Source organism: Pleurodeles waltl, chromosome 9, assembly GCF_031143425.1.
Source record: "Pleurodeles waltl isolate 20211129_DDA chromosome 9, aPleWal1.hap1.20221129, whole genome shotgun sequence".
Lineage (NCBI taxonomy): Eukaryota > Metazoa > Chordata > Amphibia > Caudata > Salamandridae > Pleurodeles > Pleurodeles waltl.
This window is the reverse complement of record NC_090448.1, coordinates 539,605,545-539,626,933: the sequence shown is the minus strand read 5'-3', so window position 1 is coordinate 539,626,933 and position 21,389 is coordinate 539,605,545. Positions and strand designations below refer to the sequence as shown.

At 44.2% G+C, this 21,389-nt stretch overlaps 1 protein-coding gene across 2 annotated transcripts in view; it reads right to left on the bottom strand.

The window, feature by feature from the left end:
* ACTR10 (actin related protein 10) overlaps positions 1–9,961 on the bottom strand; it is a 247,924-nt gene extending 237,963 nt beyond the window's left edge. Inside the window, exon 1 of one of the 2 annotated variants that reach the window (XM_069207450.1) lies at positions 9,808–9,961. In XM_069207450.1, coding sequence (XP_069063551.1) covers positions 9,808–9,884 — 77 coding nt within the window. In that variant the 5' untranslated portion in view covers positions 9,885–9,961. Of the gene's footprint in view, positions 1–9,744 lie in introns of both variants that reach the window. The other variant, XM_069207451.1, reaches the window with a different exon arrangement.
* Between the last annotated feature and the right edge of the window lie 11,428 nt (positions 9,962–21,389).

Below are 21,389 nucleotides of genomic sequence, written 5' to 3'. Positions count from 1 at the left end.
TCAGGTCATGGACCCACCTTCTAGTGCAATGAGACTATGGACGAGGTATGAGATACAACAACTTCAACCAAAGTTGTATCAGACTATTATCAACCATGAGCGACAAAGGTTTTTACTTACAAGACTACGGCTAAATACTTTACATTATCTGGTAGCATTTCCAGTCGCTGGAACCTGGTTTAAGCACCTTCCTCCTTGTTGTTGCGATGGAAAAACATCTCAGAGTACATTACATTTTATGCTTTTTTGCACTTTATATGCTGCTCCCAGGAAAAGGTTTTTACGTCCGTTATTTCTGTTTAACAGTATTAGAACTAGCCAGCTTGCTTATTCCTACTTACATGATCTGGGAAATATGGATATAATCCAGGCTGTGTTAAATTTTATATATGCTGCTTATGGTGTTCGGAAAATGTATTAATAACGTTTTTAGAAATTTTTATGATTGAGAAATTTGTATGTTATTTATTTATTTTATGTCTTTTATGGTCTTTTTGCACCGAATAAAGTAAAGTAATGAATAAATGAACAGTTAAACAAAAAAACACCACAACATAAACACAAGACAACTTAATAAGAAAAAAACAAATCACATCCCTCTACACTAACACAAACAAACACAACAGAATAATGAAGCAGCACAACACGGTACCACAAACCAACACAGTAAGACATCAAAACATTAAAAAACATTAGCACAAAACCACACAAAAACAAAAAACACACAAGACAGCACAAACAATCTGGCATAATAACCCAATCGTGCTGTTGTGTTTTTGTTATTGTCATGTTGTGCTGTTTTGTGTTGCTATTTTAGTGTCTTCTGTTCTTGAGTTGTGTTTATAAGTTGCTGCTGTGCTGCGTTATTTGTTTGTTGTGTTGGTATGATGTATTGTTGCTGACGTGCGGTTTCGATGCTGTAGGTTTTGGTGTTGATGTTCTGTGTTGGTGTGCTGTTTGAGCCCACTCTGCCACTTTCGTCAATATGATTCACAGTAAATGAAGCTTCAGTGCTGGTGCAGCACAAGACTTGCAAGTCTGTGGACTCCCACATTTGGAAATATTTTTATAAGTTCTTGAAGCTTTCTAGCTTCAAAAGATTTTATTTTTATTTTTTTTACTCACAAAGGTGCACTTTTACTTGCCACACCACGTAGTCTCAAGACACTTGATAAAGACAGATGGCACAGAGAACAAGACACTTGAGGCCAGAAGCTCATTGGAAGGGATTTTTTTTTTTTATCACCAACTTTTTTTATGCTTAAAAAGATATGCAACATCCACTGGAATACAGATTTGGTGATCATAAGAACTATACTGTAACCATAGGAACTCTGGAGTACAGTACTGAAACTAAACCGACTTCTCAACAGCCTTTCACTATGTTGGCACTCCATGGTATACGTACCGCCTCCCCCATATTTTATCATGCTTTTGAGGGCACCCTCATACCTTATATATCGTCTTTTCCTGGTGTGCACACCAGTCAACTCCCCTCCATCACGTCAGCAGTGAGGGAGTGCTGGCTGTTACCACTGGCGAGCGATATCACTTTTCGCCACGAAGCAGATCACGCCCAGGAAGATTTATTCGGAGCTCACCAAGTGCCTCCAACAGGCCCAATGGTGCCACCCGGGGACTCAATTCTACTGAGTGGTCGAGTACTGCTGAGAATTCATGGCTCATCCTTGAAGGAGCCTAGAGCCGGGTAATCCCAAGCCATGTGGTAGAAATCAGTGTCAGGAAGAGAACAGCGAGAACATGCAGCCTGGGTTATTCGGCCCATCTGTCGTAGACAGGTAAGTGCCATGAAGCTAATTGATTTCAATCATTCGTAACTACAATGATATTGCCAGTTCTCTTGGAGCCAAACATGCCTCTCTCCAGTCGTCATCATCTAACTCAAACAATCAGCCCTCCCACTTCCGCCTGAGGGGAACCCATCCGGTGCGTTAATAATCAATTGGCGATAGATCACCAATAATGCTCCCTTGCCTAAGCACTCTATAACAAGGTTTGCCTCGAGCGGATTGAATTCGGGGATTTGGGCAACCCAGAGGATATGGTCTCGCAAGGCATAACACAGCTGGAGGAATCAAAAGAACCGAGTATGGGATAGAGCGTATTGGTCTCTCAGTCCCTGAAAGGACATTAAAGTCCCTCCTCGGCAAATGTCCCTGAGGTATGTGATCCCTATCTGGGATGGGGAAAACCCTCAAGACCCGAAGCTTGCTGAAGCCAGGTGCCCCACCACAGAGGAGTCATATCTGTCAGACGGCGGTCCACCTAGATTAGACGCAAGGCTGCCCTCTAGCAGAGCCCTGCCACTTGAGTACAGGAGGGCATTGTCAACTACAACCAGCCACCATAGAGCAGGTTTGAGAAGTCCCTTGAACACCAACAAGTGAGCTTGAGTCTGTATGCGGGGTCATCCCACCCCCCTGTAATCCATTCATTTATGGGAACCAGATGTGCAGCAAGATAGTATCCACAGATATCAGTCATGCCCAGGCCGCCGTCAAAGGGAGACTTCCGTGCTGAGACAAAGGCCACGCGGTGTCGCCCGCCCACCCTCCCGAACAAAGGACATCAGCTTGGAGGTCAAAGAACGGAACCAGCCCCGGGGGATCAGATATGGGAAATTCGTTAGAATACATAAGTACCGGGTGAGGCACAACATTTTAAAGACTGCTGTAAGTCCCAGTGAATTAAAGGGTAGGTGCTGCCACTTGGGTAGGAAGGGGACGAAAGTTGAGGGACCAGGTCAAGTTCATCAGGCATGAGATATGAACCCCCAGGTACATAAACGAGTTTTAATGGACTAGTATGTTGGAGGACTAACGTTGCCGTGCGGCCTCCCCCGCCACCATCATAAGGGACTTATGTGCATTGATCCTCAGACCGGAGGCTTTCTTGTAACGACAAAGGATTTCAAGACACCCAGGGCCGGAGGCCTGGGGGTCATTGAGGAAGAGTATGTCATCTTCATATAGGGGGAAATCAATCTTCGATACCTCCCTCCCAGTGGCAGCCCCAAATCAGAGCGTCACAGCGTGTCAGGCGTGCCAGGATCTCTATAGCCACTGCCAACAGCAGCATCAAGGTAGTTTCTGGGGGAGGGGCCAGTATTAAGGATTGGAGTGCCTGTAAAGTCAGCTGCAGGAGCTGTATAGGAATATATTATTGTGCCACCATGCGCCCTTCAACCCCCACATACCTTCCGTGGGAGCCTTCATGCACCTTAGTTACTGTCAATGGAAGGTTTTTATGCAGAAGAATTGCAACCGCTCGCGAACCTCTGGTGAAGCCCGTGTGATAGACATGGTCATACCCAAATCGACCTAGGAAAGGGCATTGGGGGCCTAAGAGGTGTGTCTTCTGGAGTAGGACCACATCTGATTTGTATCTTTAGACAGCACAGTACTGCTGATCTTTTAATGCAATCCAAAAGGCCTTTTACATTCCTTGAGATTAGTTTAATCTTCTGAGAGGCTAGTGAGAAATGGGTGTAACTGATTAACTTCGATCAGTGGAGTGGGCCAGTCAGTGCAGGGATACCCCAGAGCCTAACTCAAAAGACAACGGAAATATAGTGGAGAGCTTGCGTGGTAAATAACTGAAAAGAAGATACAACAAAACAGCAGTCCCACTCAAAACAACACAATAACCCCCTCACCCAAACAGGACCCACACTTCCTTTCTTGAAGCACCAGTAGCCAATAAACAAAACGTGAAATAGAAAAATCCAGGGGGAACTCAAGTGGCCTCCTAAGTCACTCTGTGGAGGATCTTGATGCTTGACAGCAGTTTTAGTTATTGAATTTGAAAGTAGGGCCTGCAAACATTTAAACTATATCTAAAATAAGTGAGATGAAACAATCCTCTCCCTTCAATCAAGGAGCCTGACAATGAGGTATACATTACCACTCCTGGTAATCATGGTCCTAGTTAGCCCCTTGGTAAACAGCTATCTCCACCCATTCAGAAGGTTAAGGAAGGGGTCAGGTCAAGGAATCGGCCACAGTGAGGACCTGAACGGCAGTGGGGTGTCATTGAGAGTCATATCTGGCTCTGCTTTACTCAGGTTCCCATCCACAGGAGGTGGGTCCACTGAGGCCTGTCTCCCACCTTGGCCATGTGGAGGGGATCGTAGTTCTAAATAAGTAGTGACGGATTCTACCTCAGGCCTTTCAAAATGCACAAGTTTGTTTTTCCCAGCTCTACCCACCTTTCGAGACACAAGATTTATGTGCGCCTTCAGTTTTGAATGGTAACCTTATTAAATGTAGTTGCTAACCTTGCTCACTCACTCTTTCAAACTTTTCAAAGGCACAAACCTGACACAAGTCTGCATTCCAGCCCTGTCTCTTAGAATTTCGTTAGGGGCAAGTCCCACCTAATTTAAGGACACATTTTGAGAGGTCTCTGAATGTGAGTACACACCTCAAATTCCACATCCTGGATTGAAGACTCACACCTTGAAATCCTCATTATATTCTTAAAATGATAATTTATGGCAAAGTTGAGAGAAGTTCACACTTTGAGACAGTCCGACCTTGGATGATCAGTGGTCACAAACTGAGAAACCAGCCTACCCCTCAACTGGCTGTGCCATGAATGCTTGCTAACAGTGACTGAATGCATTAAAGCAACAGAAGAGTAGAGTGCTAGTAAAACAGTCACACACTAGCAATCTATTTGATCGCATTCCAGTCCACCTAATTGTTTGCCCTCTGTACCACTCTAAACAAGGATTAACACTATGATTGAATATAGCATCAGTTATGCTGCTTTGGAATGATGTAGTAGCTCATGCACCCAGAATCTGTAGAAGAAATGTAAGCTTGACATGCAAATCCTTATGTGATTCCCTTATCCATTTGTGGTTTTATTGTTTATATTTTACTACTTCCGCTGCCGTTCCCACTGAAAATGCAAGAACACAAGTGTCAGTATTTAAAATACAAATAAATAAAACAGGACTGTAGATGCCATTTCAACAGCCATAGGTCAAAAAGATATTTCTGAAATACTTCTTTCCCCACATTACGACTCCTGCAGTAAATCCAGGAAGCAATGCTACCCAAGGAGCAAAGATACTGTGGGATTTCATTGTTTTCAGTGTGGTGTTATTCCCCCCTTTCCTGAGACCTCGGAATGGGGTATAATGAGGCAATACCTCACAATTTCTCAAATGCAAACTGGGGGTTTGGAATCATTATTCTGGATCACTGCTGCTTTTAGGGACACAGACTGAGTTACAGCAGACAAAGTCATTGGCATGTAACCAATATTCTAATGCGTTATGGGATATCTCTCACATCACATCAGGTCGATCAAGTTATACTAGTAAACCAGTCTTCAATATTTTGCAAAATGAAAGACTATAATCCTAGAGGGGACAATCTCACTGGCATGGTCATGTTGTGCATGGTGCCTTAAAGAATATTTGTAATGGAGAGAGACATGTTTGCACAAAATAAAAATAAAAACTGAGTTGGGTTTGGTTCCACCTGAACTAACAGACTCTGTAGCTCAGGTCCATAACACATTTTGATACAATGGCCGTCAGCCATCCTTGCCAAGTGTCGCACATTTTGTGTTAGACTAACACATTTTGATACATGTTGTTTACAACTTGAAGAGTTCCCTTCTTCCTGGCTATGTAAGTTATTCATGGGAGACCCTAGCTTCCTCAGGCTTGAAGCAATTATCCTGACTATGTTAAGGAGAGGACCATAATTCGGACTCTGTCGTTAGTCTCTCATGTAACTGTGTGCATGATGTTCCCGGGTACACCAGATTCTCCACTGAAGTACTGGCAATGTGATGGCATCGCTCCCGGTTGCAGAAAGGGCTCACCAATATGCAGCTGTTGTGTGTCTTAGACCATCAGGCACAGTATTGCAGTGTTCCCATCCTTCGAGTTCAGCTTGCACGATCTTACTGCAAGACATGTAAGTGCCCTTTGTCTCCTTTGACTAGCATGTATTCCATTGTCTGCGAGGATAAAGTGTGTGAGCCATGAGCACAAACTGCTTGCTGGGTCATATGTCAAGCACCCGCCTTGCAATAAAATCACGGTCGATAAACAGGTCAGAAGGGGCAAGGAAGATTAGAAGTAGGGTGCACTCCTATTGATAAAAGGGTTTACAGAATGAGATGTAAACATATGAGTAGCAAATCAGAAGGTTCCATGCGGATGCCCTCTTCACCCCTCCAACTCCCATTTCCCATCATCCTGTGAAATAAAGCTACAACACTGTAATTTCTTTACCGTATCCATGTTGTAAAACATATTTGTTTTTTTGGTCCATTTAGAAAAAAGTTGAAAGCTTTGCTACCAGTATGTAAGGTCTATGGAAATCTAAAAGTACATATCGCAGTTTAAAAAAATTTGTGGAGCATGACAGTGCTAATGTTATAAGGTTTACGCTGAAAAAAAGGGTCTCCTCAAGTATGTACAAATTGTTTTACTAAGTCGGACACCAACTTCACAGCTAAAGGCTGGTACCCTGAATTAACAACCTAAACTATGTTCATTAGACCTACTGAATGAAAAAAGCAGTTACCTAATTAAAGGCTTAAGCATGACAGGCTCCCCAGCACATTCCTTCCCCTAAATATAATGAAAATCATTCTCCTTGAATCACAGCCAGTGATTCCAGTGACTGAGATCCTACCCATCAAAAAGGTTCACTCCCAAGCAATCTGAAAAATCCTACTTTAAAATAATACTAAATCTATAGGCACTCACTGTCTTTTTACATTCTCACCCTACACCTCACAAGTACGTATCCCACAGGGCTCAGCAATTACACCCCTAGTTTTTAATATTTATATAACTTTTAAATATAACATGTTTCCTCTACCTGACCAAATTATTCTCTCTCACATGCTATAATTATGTCAATATTATTCAGACCATCTTAACACTACCTGACTATGGTCTAATGGCTTTTGGTCACTGGATCCTAACAAATACTTTCAAACTCAACTCTGCAAAAAAACTATAATACTCGCCTGTGGCGCCTGGTAAATTCATACCTTCTTGGCCACTTCAAATTGGTCAGCGCCCAACATCGAGTAAAGTGAGAAGCCTTGACATGGTTAGGTCTCAAAGCTCTCACTATAATCACTAAATGGCAAGTAATGACTTTCCTATTATGAAAATACTTAAACGTATCTTCCCCATACTTAGGCCTTTCACATAGGAGACAGGTAACAGTGGCTCTAGAGATATATTACATCTGGATTATGCAAACGTGGCCTACTTTAGTCTTTCTAAAAAACTAACTGGCAGACTACAAAGATTCCAGAATGCAGCTGCCATACAAATCATGAACCTAAATAAAGGGAACATTTTACCTTTGCCCTTAAAGTGCATCACTGGTTACCAGCTGCACGAACAATACCTTTCAAATCCTTCTGCACGGAATGGAACCACAATCGTTACAAAACAAACTCTACAACCAAAAAAGGTTCCAGGCCTCGAAAAATCATAAAAATGTTAATAGACCTGCAGATCGAGTAGCTTGAATAATCTACTCGACCTAACTGTAATGTACTTGACCCGAAAACGGGTCTCAAATTGTATGATGCTAGGCAAATATTGTGTTTTACAGTTGCCTTTTTCTTCATTCTCACATGATGCACCTTCAATTATGTGAGTTCAGCATTTCTGCTGGGAAAAAAAAATCCTCTTTTGTTTGATTAAATACACAAAAATTGCTCCATGTATAATAAATCTAGCACACATACAGGGTACATGTGTTCCATGCAAGACTTTCCTCTTAGTTTACTAATAAATTTGCCATTAGAGCAGGAGTGTTTCTTAGTTTATGTTTAAACACTCACTTGTAATAAGTATATTACTAAAGGATGATGTGGTTGCGCACTGTCATTTACAGTCAGTACAATTCCAAAAAATGTCCAAAAAGCTTCCCACTAACTTGGAGTGTTACTGATAAAACTAAAAAATGTATTCACAATAATCTGTGTAAATTGGGTTTCAGAAAACATTTACCATTTGCACATCATCAAGTAAAGTGTTATGTCTTTTTTTCCATCCTATTAAAAAAAAAAAAATCATCACACTGAAGTACAAAAAATGGTCTTTCACAGCTACTGAAATATATTTTGAAATGTTTGTAAAGTTGACTTAGTTATATAAATGTTGTTAGGAAAAAGATTATACCAAAAGCCTTTCACTTACCATAGATCAGACAGTTCACCTTACAAAATCCTGGAACTCTGCAGTCACAATGGAAAAGTATTTCCATTGCAAGAAAACAAACTGACATTTGACCTCTGTCTCTGAACACAGAGCAAATGTGACAAGAATAAGATTTGAAGGCATCTTAATTGCTAATTCGGTTTCTGAATGAACAGAACACCTCTGAATCTAAAAATAGCTCCACATTATAAAATAAAATTCACCAATGCCAGTGGTCCAGTAGTTTTTTCCAGCCCTGGTTACCTCAAATCACCTAGGTCCCCATAACTAATAAACCTGCTTTTGGTTGCAGCCTATCAGTCAGCATAGGTGTCAGGTTTGCTAAAGACATCTTGGGGACTTTCAGAAAGTTGACCTAGGAATGCCTTCTGCCCGTTGATTGCTATTGGCTTTGTGGTTTGTAACTCATGTTTTCTTGTTTTCCATTTGCTCGCTTTATTTGCTTTAACCGCGCCAGGTTCAGTTCATCCCTCCCGTTGCCTAAATCGTGTTTACTGTATTCTTCCATAAACTTACTTTCTGTAAACAGGGCTTCATATCTTGTCACATTTGCTGGGCATTCAAAAACAGAGGTAAAAAAATCAAGCTGTGTCTTCCAGGGATTTTGTGTTCACTCTGTTTTTAATGACTTTAAAGTGAGAGTGTTTACAGGAAAGAGGAATGCGGATTACTTCCTCGTTCATCGCACCGCATGCAGACATGGCATGTTTAATTACCCATGTTTGGAATACAGCAGTAGAGACTTCTCCGTGCTACTCCCACATGTGGCATGTTTGCTCTACTTTTGTGTGCTTGGAAGGATGCGTTATTAAATGTGAATGAGGGGCTGTCTGTGAAGAGTGGCATATTTTATACATGTTTATTGCTTGGAAGCTGACTCTCCAACCCATATTCACTCACTCCTTCCCCAGAATAAACATAGGGAAAAAAATAACACTGAAAACAATAAAACAGAAGTGTGCCACTAATATTGCAATGCACTGCTAATGGCGCACTGCATCTTATGCACTGCACCCCACCTCCCCTTGGGCATAGTCAAGCACTCTAGCCAATCCTAATGCACTGCATACTCACCCTCTCACAGAAAATGCCAACCCCTGTCAACGTGTATTTATGGGGCGATGATAAAGTCCATGAAATAGCTGTCAGTTATAGGTTCATAGCCATCAATCACTTTGCCTTCTGGGCCTTTTTTAAAGTCATTACATTCCACAAACGAACTGACACTTGTTATTGTTGCCTAATTTCTTCAAACTGTACTATACACATTTTCCACAAACTGGTATGCTGTGAACAATCACCGTCCACACATAGGTGGGCCCTGCTCAAAAAGGGTCTCCTTGCACAAAGGTTGGTGCAAAGCGACTAAAAAGCATACTGCTCTTGTCCTCCATTCTACTCTCCTACACCATGAGCGAAAATGTACAAATGGGAAAATTACATTCAGTCCCTTTTCTAAATCAGCAGGGTTTAAATGCCTCTATGGCGCTTGAATCATAATATAGTACCCCAAATACACAGACTCCACCGTCTTCACATTCTCTCCAGAGGCCGTGACGCCGATAACTCACTTGGTGAATGCTTCCCCCAAGTCTATGATGACAGCGGTCTTCTCGCCTCCACTACCCAGACCCTCGTACAGCGGCATCTTTGCAGCCCCCAGAAGCGACTGTTTCACGTAGGCCTAGCGCACGCGCAGATAGGCACTCTGCAAGGGTTACGGATCACTTCCTGCTGGCTCTGCGCCTGCGCACTGACACAACACCTTTGTCTCAAGATGCTTGACTGACTGCCTCACGGAAGTGCCTGTGTTTCGATTCTTTCTTTGAATCTCGCAAGAGGGGTTTATAAATATGCGTACCCCTAATTTTTTGAGGAACGTATAATTTAACCCTCAAACTGTAGCCTTCGAATTATTGGGGAAATTCGATTTTGAATTTAACGCTTTCGGGAAGAGTTAAAAGGCAGCGCTGCGGATGTGTAGCTGTTTAGGTCGCATTGCACATCCCAGACTATCGTGAGGGCTGGAAGTTGATCTTCGAAGCAAGCCGCTGGAGTTATACCGCTGAGAGGGGAAGGGTTGAACTAATAATGCGCCAAGAAAAGGCACTTATTCAGCATAATGCGGTCCGTTTTGTGACAGTATTACTTCATTGTTTTGTAATTTTATACCTGGTAAAATAGTGTTGACCACATTAGTAACAAATTAACAACCAAATACAGCAGTAAGCAAATTAAAGATAACCAATTAAACTTTGTGAAAAGCATTCAGGTGCGCAGGAACCCTGGTCACCATATATTTTTAGTAACTTTTTATCCGTTTAGGCTAGAAACATTTTTTGTTAAAATGTGCAGATTATGCAGCACATGATGGGTCACATGGCAGAGTCGCCAAATACACAATTATGCGAAAATCGCTGCACCTGCAGAATCGCATAATTCCAGCGACCCTGATCTTAAACACTTGGAACACCAATGTTCATAGGAGAGACCTTTAGAATAGTTATATGAAAACAAAGAAACAGGAAAGGACGAACGTAAATGAATCCCACACGAAGAACTTCATCGCTTCTATAATAAAGCAGGACTATATAATGTTGTAATTTGCAGGCTGTAGTTTATCCAGTAATTTTTCCACATTTTGCGCTCTGAGATTTATCTTTAGCTTGTTAAGTGTAGAACAACGTTGTTATGTACTGCCACATGCATGCTGGTTTTTGTTAAGTTCCATCTGTTTACCATATTTTTTGTTTTATCATGCAAAAATATGCCAAAAATAATGACATAAAAACAAGCAATGTGGGACAGAACCAGGTGTGTGAAAAGTTTTGCCTTAGCAAATTTCCAGTAATTTTTGGGACTACTAATATAAATACCTTCTCCACCTCCTCCGTGCCTCCTGGTCACCAAGGTTTCTGTGTGTGAGTTTTCAGCTTAGAATAAAAAAAATCTATCAATCGCGCCAAGAATTTTTCAATTCTATTAAGGACACGGAGGCGAGGATTATGCTTCTCTTTCCATGCTTTATTTTTAACAGCAGCCAATAAAAACCATGGAAAGTAAAAAACTACATGACCCAACACTAGTCATATCACGTGATGAACCATAGAGGAGGAAGCCTATAAAGTGTTGCCTCACACCCAGCCACTCCTCTTTCTTTGTCCAAAATTTGCAACAGAAAAGTCAAAGTCTTCACATGAACGTGAAAACGAAAATCCTGAAAACAGAAGAACTGGCATCCAACTTGACTAGAAGGAGAACGATATCGGGACAGTCCGAGCTACTTCTCATCATTTCCTAGGAAAAAGGAAAAATTCAGGCCATAAAAACTGAATATCATAAGAGATACTTATATCAACTACTCAGTAGGGTGGGATAGCACTGAAGTACAGTAACTTGCACATGAACTCAATAAAATAATATGTATCACAATAACCATATACAACAGTGCAGCGGGATAATCCTCGCCTCCGTGTCCTTAACAGAATTGAAAAATTATTTGCGCGATTGCTAGAATTTTTTTAATTCTATGTCAGGACCGGAGGCTCAGATTATGCTTGTTCAAAGCTGATTTACAACCACCGATGCAATATCTACAATAGGTTTACAATAAAAGGTTTTAAAAGTCGACGGGGAAGACCAGTCCGCCGCCTTTAAAATGTCCTCTAAACGAGAACCCAAAGCTAAAGATTTTGAAGCCATAGCGCCTCTGGCAGAATGAGCACCAAAAACAGGAATATCAATGCCTGCTTCACTCAGTAACCAATGCATCCACCTTGCAAGGGTGGCTGAGGAAACAGGATGATATGGCTTAACTAAAGAAATGAGTAACTGACCCCCCATATCAGAACAAAATTCTTCTGTACTCACCTCATAAGCTCTAAGGCACTGCATCACACAAAGTTTGGGATTGTCCACAAAACAGGGATAAGAAACAGTCTTCAGATTGCATTTAGTTCTACGTGAAATAGAAAAAGAAACCCCATCAGGGGAAAAAACTCTCCCAGCCAGATCCAGGGCCTTAACGTCCGAAACTCTCTTACAAGAAATTAAGCATAACAACATAGTTAGTTTAGCTGACAGCTGTTTCCTAGACAAAAATCTATTGGAAGGCCAAGCTTCTAAAAAACAAAGAACAATATTCACATCCCAAAGGGACTAATAACGAGGACAAGGGGGATTGGAAAATCTGATACCTCTCATTAACTTACACACAATTGGAGACTCTCCAATGGGTTTACCTTCCACTGGTAAATGACCTGCCGAAATAGCAGAACGATAATTATTGATAGAGCGATATGCTAGACCTGACGCTGCAAGAGAGGATAAGAAATTTAGGACCAGACAGCAACCTGCTGAAGAAGGATCCGCACTCCTAGCACTACACCAAGAACCCCATTGCTTCCAGGCCGAAGCGTATCTCTTGTGAGTACTGGAGGACCAGGAACTTGCAATGAACCCAGAAGACTCTTGCGAAAGCCCTGTGATGCTCCATCTTTCCCGGAAAGACGCCAAGCCACCAGGGATAGCTGACCCGACAGGATTAAAGGATGTAACAACCCCAGAGGGTCCTGGAGAAGATTCTCCCGGAAGGGAAGAAGGATCGGATGATCGCAGCTCAATTCCATTGCCAACGGGAACCAAGCCTGAGATCTCCAAAGAGGAGTCACCAGGACCAACTCCGCTTGTTGACGCCTGATCTGAGCCAGGACCCTGGGAATCATCAAGAAAGGAGGAAAGGCGTAACTCCGTTCCTGTGACCAGTCCTGAAGAAAGGCATCCGTCTTTGACGCTTCCGGAGCTGGTCTCCAACTGAAAAAACGTTTTATCTGCCGGTTGAGGCGAGACACAAACAGGTCGATTGAAAAGGGGCCCCACCATGCAGACAGAGTCCTGAAAACTCTGGAATGCAACCTCCAATCGCTGAAGTTTCTCAGATGTCGAGAGTTCCAGTCCGCTACCAAATTGTTGGTCCCAGGAAGGTACTCCGCCACAACTGAAATCCTGTGCTGAAGGCAAAAGTGCCAAAACTCTTTGGCTATCTCCGCTAGAATGCGGGAACGAGTTCCTCCCAACTTGTTGACATATCTCACCGCCGAGATATTGTCCATGCAAAGGAGGATACAACAGTTCGCTCTGATGGGAGAGAGACTCTTGATTGCAAAAGAGCCGGCTAGGAGTTCCAAACAATTGATGTGGAGGCTCAACTCCGTGCTGGACCATCTGCCTCCCGTGGACACTGATCCGCACCGGGCTCCCCAGCCCCAACGACTGGCGTCGGATTCTATCACTACATCCGGATAAGAGCTGAAGATGGCTCTGCCGTTCCAGGCTTCCATATGATCTAACCACCAATTCATCTCTGCACGAGACTCCTCTGATAGGGGAACCTGATCCGCATAACGGAGGCCTTTCTGAAGATGAGATATCTTCAAACGTTGAAGGGCTCGGTAATGCAAGGGACCCGGAAAGATTGCCTGAATCGAAGAAGAAAGTAGGCCCACAATGCGGGCAATCGCCCTCAAGGATACAGTCTGTTTGGATAATAGAGACCTCAACTCTCTCTTGATCGAATGAATCTTCCCGGGGGGAAGAATCAATAGAGACTGCATCGAGTCTATCTGGAACCCCAGAAAGTCTATCCGTTGAGATGGGACCAGACTGGATTTTTGGGCATTGATTATGAAACCCAGATTCTGAAGCAGAGACACTGAACATTCCAGATGGGACAAAAGAAGGCCTCGATCCTGGGCCATGATCAGAATGTCGTCTAGATAAATAATTAACCTGACCCCTTGGGACCGAAGGAATTCCACGACTGGGCGCATTACCTTCGTGAAACACCAATGGGCAGAAGACAGACCAAAAGGGAGAACTTTGTACTCGTAATATACGTTCTCCCAACAGAACTGGAGAAATCTCTGATGCGGAGGAAAAATAGGAATGGTCAGGTAAGCGTCCTTTAGATCTAGTCGGACCAACCAGTCTCCCTCCTGGAGAACGTCTCTCAGCAAATGGATGCCCTCCATCTTGAAATGACGATATAGCAAAAAAACGTTGAAGTCTTTTAAGTTTAACACCAGGCGAGAACCGCCACCTTTCTTGTCTACTAGAAACACTGGGCTGACAAAGCCCGAAGGGTGACGAGGCACTTTGACAACGGCGCCCTTCTTTACCAGAGCTGAAATTTCTGCGGAAATGAGACTGAGTTCTTGACGGGAAAAATATACCTGCCTGGGAAGGCATTGTTGATACGGGGATTCGTAAAATTCTAGCATGAATCCCTGCACGGTCTCTAAGACCCAAGCATCTGAGGAAATCAGGCACCAAGCCTCCAAGAAATTCTGAGTTCTGCCCCCCAACATTACCCCTGAACTTACAATCAAGCTCACCTGTGGCTCCCGAATCCTGGGAGAAATATTGCTGGCATTTGGCTCTCCCCCTGCGGAATCTGCCCCGACCATATCTTGGTCTCGACGGGTAGAAGGTGGAGGAGGAGGAATCGTACTCCTGGAAACCTCCTCTTCCTTGCTGGTAGAAGCCACGTTGAGGGCCTTGTTGATTGAAGCGGACGAAGGCACGCCCTCTGTAGCGTCCGGCCCCTCGAAAAAGTGGACGTAGCACTCTCCGGATGGATCCTTGTGCCTTGTCCAAACTGGCGTAAGTGGAAACGAACTTGGAAAGTTCTTTCATAAAGGGGGACCCAAACAGCAAACCTTGGGCCACGGGGCCTGATTCAGATGCAGCGAGGTCCGCCAATTTGGTGTCTAGCTTCATCAACACAGATCTGCGACGTTCCGAAGAAATGGCGCAATTGGCATTGCCTAAGAAGCAAAGAGCTCTCTGAGCCCAACCAACTAGAATGTCCGAATTGAGAGGATCCCCGGACTCCTTGGCCTGAAAAGACAATTCTAAGATTTTTGTTAAAGGACCGGAAATATCCAACAGCTTATCTTGGCATATGCGCAATGCACGATCTATACCCTTCTTAGGGTCTTTTGCGGATTTCTTGAGGAATCTGACCAGAGTAAGATCTAATTCGGGTGTCTCTGTAACTTTATAGGGAAAATCTGGCCTGGGGCACTCAGACCTCAGCCTGGAGCGAATATCCTTATCGAAGCTGTGTCTAATGTGGGCCTCTACATAATCCGCTATCTCAGGGGGTGGTAACCACAGTGAAGATCTGGGATGCACTATGTCCTCTGGTTCGAAAGTCAGAACCTTAGGGGCAGGAGCCTCCTGGTGATGAGCTTTCTTCTTGCGCTTACGAGGGGGGCATCACCCTGCTCGGAGGAGTGTTCGGAGGAAGAAGAAGAAGCTGAGTCACTAACAGCTTTCTTTTGCAATCCTGCATTATAGTCATGCTCCCTTGCCATGTTCCTTATAAGGGATTCAAAGTCCGCAGCACGCGGGTTAGTAACCTGTTTAGAAGCTTGAGTGTCTGATGAAAGGGAAGATTCCCCAATGGGTTGGGCGCTTGCCGGGGCTACCCAGCCTTGCTGCTCCACCAAACCCAAAAGATGGTGTTTGATGGGTTGAATGGCTTGAGCTAAAGCCTGATTGACTGAGTGATGCACTCTTGCATCAAGAGCATACACCAAATCTTGGTCAAAAGACCCAGTTGTATCATCCAGATAGTACAATTCTTCGGCCTGGTCATCATAGCCAGCCATACTGTGTAACAGCAGAATGTGCTCCAAAGGAGCAGTCAAATAGTCTTAAGAAGCAGGGCAGAAAAAACAAAATAATCAGATAAGATGTGGAGGGAGCTGCCCTGTGAAGAGGATCAATAACCCTGGTAGCAGGCCCAGCCTGAATAATATTTATTTCAACCCCAGTGTCCAGGCACTGGGGTGTAGGTGGGGAGCTGAGCCGATGGTTATAGAGAACAAGCAATTAATAGCACAGCAGCGCTAGCCTTTGAAGAGGCAGAGCCTCTGTAGCAGCGCTAACACGAGCGTGAAGAGAATCGGCCTAAAAGGGGCTTAAATAAGTGAAAACACGCGCTCCGTTATGAGCGCTAGCTGAAAGGAGGGCTCCCTGGGGGAAAAGCAAACAAAACTCCACTCGGCTGACAATGTCGCGCCGCACCGCGCGGCGCGAGCCGAGCGTTCGGCACAAGCCGCGCGTTCGGCTCGGGCCGCGCTTCGCGTCTCTAAGACGCGGCGCGCCCCGAGCCTTTCTTGCACCCTGCGAGGCCCCAGGACTTACTAGGGGCCTCGCGCTGCGCTCTCCCTCCGTCTTGTTGGGGTCTCCTGACCCTTCTTACCTGTTTGGGGCTCCTTTTTCTTCTCTTCTGTCTTTCTTCCTTTTTGGGTCTGTTTTCTCCTCTGTCCTTTATGTCTTTTCCCCTTCCCAGGTTACCTCTGTCTTCCCAGCATTCCTCCTTCCCTATTCTCTATGGTTTCTGCTCCAGTCTATTCTATCTACCTTTCCCTATTCAAGATGGTGTCCTTTTTCTTCCTGTGGGTCACTTCCTGTTTTATGGTATTTAAGGGTGGTTTTTCTTTTCCTCTTTGCGCTGCAACACTCTCTGTTTCAGTTAGTGTCCTCGCTCCTGATTTCCTAGCCCTTGGCTCTGGATTTCGCCATTTCTGTGTTACGTCAGTTCCTTTGATTCCTGTTCCTCTGTTCTTGTTCCAGGAATCCCCTGCGAATCTTCTGGGAGGTTTTTCCTCTTCTTCTGAAGGGGTTTTTCCCTCTGGCGCTACTTTCTCACGGTCACGGTCTGTCCTTGGCGTTTCCTCGCCTACAGCACCGTGGCTACCAGAAAGAGTCGCCCCTTTTTGGGCCAAAGTCGAACCCTCAAGATCCACGCCTCAAGATCTGCCAACTCCAGGCGCAAGCAGCACGTGAGTCGTGACAGATTGCAGCGCCTAACCATCCCGACGTCTTCTAACACCATGGAAGACACTGTGGTAGCTGCTGCGGATCCGGATCAAGCTCTGCTAACTACAATTCAGCAACAAGCTCAAGAATTACAGCAACTACGCAGTGAGAATGCTGCGCTGCGACAGGCCTTGGCTTTCCGCAGTGGTGATGTTCCGACGCTCTCCGCCTCTACCCATCGTTTTTCGGGTGAACCAACCAAGCTGCGAGAGTTCCTTGACTCCTTGACAGTGTACTTTGCCTTCCGACCCACCCAATTCTCCCATGACAGAGCAAAGGTGGGTTATCTCATCAGTGCCTTATCTGGTCCTGCCTTGGCCTGGGCAACCCCGATGGTATCATCTAACGATCCGGTATTGTCGGATTATTCCGCCTTTGTGAACCGCTTCAAGCTGATGTTTAGTCGTCCGGGATTGGAGGCTTCAGCAGAAGAGGCCTTATGCGATATTCATCAAGGTTCACAAGATGTCCTTCAATACATTACACGCTTTCGTCAACTAGCGGCAGAGACCACCTGGGTGGAACGTACTTTGGTGACTTTGTTTCGTAGAGGACTCAAAGAAGAAATCAAAGACGAACTAGTACATTCCACCAGAGTGGAAGATCTTCGTGGCCTGATGGATCAAGCCCTCTCCATCGAGTATCGCCTTCAGGAACGGAGAACAGAGAAGAGAAAGAGCAGAGGGTCTTTTCAACCAAGCACCTCACGAGTTTTTCCGCATCGTTCTGAGGAACCTCGCCCTCCTGTCAGAGACACCGAAGGAGAACCCATGCAGGTGGATACAACTCGAGGCCCTCTCTCCCCTAGCGAACGAGAAGATAGACGAAAGAAGGGTTTGTGTTTATACTGCGGATCTGCCGGCCACATACTGCGTACCTGTCCAGTACGTCCATCAAGGCCATCGGGAAACGCCGCTTCCCGTCCTCTGTAAGAAGGGAGGGGACGGGATTAGCAGCTATACCTTCCATCAGTTCCTTCAACGACAATACCACATCCTTGTTCACTTTACCAGTAATGTTACAATTACCTGATGGCCGTCAGGAGAAGACTATGGCACTACTAGATTGTGGAGCTAGTGGCATTTATATGGATAAGAAGTGGGCCACCACTCAACAAGTTCCTATACAACCTAAGGAGGTTCCAGAACAAGTTCACACGGTGGATGGATCTTTGATATCATCGGGTCCAGTAGATACAACTACCCTGATGCTGAATCTACAGATCAGTAACCATCAGGAACACATTTCCTTTGATCTTATAACTTCCCCCAACCATACCATCATTCTTGGAATCCCGTGGTTCATCAGACATAATCCATATGTGAACTGGGCTACCCGGACGGTTTCCTTGTCTTCACAGTTCTGTCATGAGCACTGTTTTGCTTCAGACAAGTATTGGTCGCCTAAGAGGTCAATAATCACGGAGGGTACCACCGGTTCGACCATAAATACAGTCCAAGGAGTTCCTGAACACTATTTGGATTTTCAAGATGTCTTCCAAAAACCTTCCAAACCTGTGTTACCTCCACATCGAGATTACGATTGTGCTATTCCCTTGGAACCTGGCACTATCGTTCCTTTTGGCAGGATGTATTCCCTCACGGAAACTGAAAAGGAAGTACTAAAGGAGTATTTGGATGAAAATATTCAAAGTGGTCTTATTGTTCCATCGTCTTCTCCGGCCGGGGCTCCTCTCTTTTTCGTACCCAAGAAGACAAAGGACCTTCGCCCTTGCCTGGATTTTCGAGGCCTGAATAAAATAACTATTAAAGATCGTTATCCTTTGCCTCTCATAAGGGACATTTTAGAGGCAGTCAGAGGGGCCCAACGGTTTACCAAACTAGATCTACGGGGAGCCTATCACCTCTTACGCATTAAAGAAGGAGATGAGTGGAAAACGGCCTTTAGGACTCCATTTGGTCACTTTGAATACAGGGTAATGCCTTTCGGTCTTACTAATGCCCCGGCAATTTTTCAGAGATTTATGGACTCAGTATTCTCGGATCTCCTGAATCAGACAGTTGTAATCTACCTTGATGATATTCTTATTTATTCCAGAAATCCAGAACTCCATTCTTCCCATGTTAAACAAGTCCTTCAACGACTCCGGGCACATCAACTATTTTGCAAACCCGAAAAGTGTGAGTTTGACCAGACGGAAGTCAAATATCTAGGATATCATTTAAGTACCACCGGAGTAGCCATGGATCAAGAAAAGGTACAAGCTATCCTAGATTGGCCTTCTCCATCTTCCATTAAAGAAACACAATGCTTTCTAGGATTGGCGAACTTCTATCGACAATTCATCGCAGACTTTGCTAAACAAACTAGCCATATAACTCACACTTTAAAGAAGGAAAATCTTATTAAAGGGTTTGTCTGGACTAAAACTGCTGAAACAGCCTTTCAGGAATTAAAGAAGGCATTTACACAAGCTCCCATCTTAAGACATCCAGATACCAACAAACGATTTATTGTCGTCACCGATGCTTCTGAAAAAGCCATTGGTGCCGTTCTACTCCAACAACAAGAGGACGATGGTCTTGAACATCCTGTTTTCTATTTGTCTCATATACTCTCTATTGCAGAACAACATTACTCCGTATTGGAAAGAGAATTGTTGGCTCTGAAAACAGCTTGTATTGAATGGAGGCAGTTTCTGATGGGTTCCAAAGAACCTTTCGAAGTGAGAACAGACCATCGAAACTTACAATGTTTACGAAATTTCGTATGCCAAAATAGTCGTCAAGCTCGTTGGGCCTTCTTCTTCAGCCAGTATGATTTCTACATTACATATATTCCTGGCTCCCAAAACATTCTGGCTGATGCTCTATCGCGTCGTTATCCAGATTGTACTCCTGTCCCAGCTCAACCCCTACTGGAACCTAGTAAGATCATTGGGGTAGCCCAGTCTTTTCTGGAGGAGGTACAACTGGAGTACCCCAATCTATCTGATGATGAAATAGAGAACTTAAGGCCTCTTTTACATAAGAGACAAGGATACTATTATTATCACGATCTGTTATTCGTCCCCACTAACAGAGTGAGAGAAAAGGCATTACAAATGTGTCATGATTCACCGGTTGCTGGTCATAGAGGCATCAAGGCCACACAAGAACTGTTATCACGATTTTTCTGGTGGCCTACTTGGAAAAAGGATATTGAAACATACGTTCAGGCTTGTCCCACATGCGCTCAAGTCAAGATTCCCCGAACCAGACCTGCGGGTTTACTCCAGCCCTTGCCGGTTCCGCCAACTCCATGGCACACCATCTCCACCGATTTCATGTGTTCGTTACCACTCTCAGCAGGAAACCGGGTAATCATGGTCACTGTGGACTCTTTTACTAAGATGGCTCACTTCACTTCCTTGAAAAAACTACCTACATCCCAAGAATTAAGCCAGATATTCATTGAACATATCTTCCGTCTTCATGGACTTCCTCATACTCTTATATCTGATAGAGGACCTCAGTACATTTCCCGGTTTTGGAGGTATTTTTGTAAGACACTAAACATAGATAGAGCTCTGTCATCGGGCTTCCATCCTCAGACCAATGGACAGACCGAGCGTCTGAACCAAGGCTTAGAACAATACCTTCGTTGTTTTTGCAACACAACTCAAAGCAACTGGAACACTTATCTCCCTATCGCTGAATTCTCTTATAATAACTCAGTCCATAGTGCCTCCAAGACCACTCCTTTTTTCTGTTCTTATGGTTTTCATCCTACCTCTTTTCCTACTTCTTCTCTGTCTCCCACTCCCTTACCCGCTATTACTCATTTTTCCAAACGTCTTCTACAAATCCATAGACTGATTCGTTCTAATCTCTTACACACCAAGAGATATATGAAGAAAGTAGCAGACAAGAAACGTAGGGCCACTCCGGACTACCATCCACAGGATAAAGTTTGGCTTTCTTCTAAATTCTTACCCTCACGTCTGTCTCAGAACAAATTCACACCTCGCTATTACGGGCCTTTCCGTATTCTCCAGTTGCTTAATCCTGTCACTATCCGTCTTCACTTGCCTCACACATGGAAGATTCATCCAGTCTTCCATGTCTCCCAACTCAAACCTTATGTACCAGATCCGTATTCCCGTCAGTTTTCCTGTCCTCCTCCAGTCTTAGTGGATGATGTTCCTGAATATGAGGTTCAGGAGATTTGTGACTCTCGTCTTTTTCACACCCGTCTGCAGTATCTGATTCATTGGAAGGGTTATCCTCTCAGTGAGTGTTCTTGGGAAGATGCATCTTCTGTT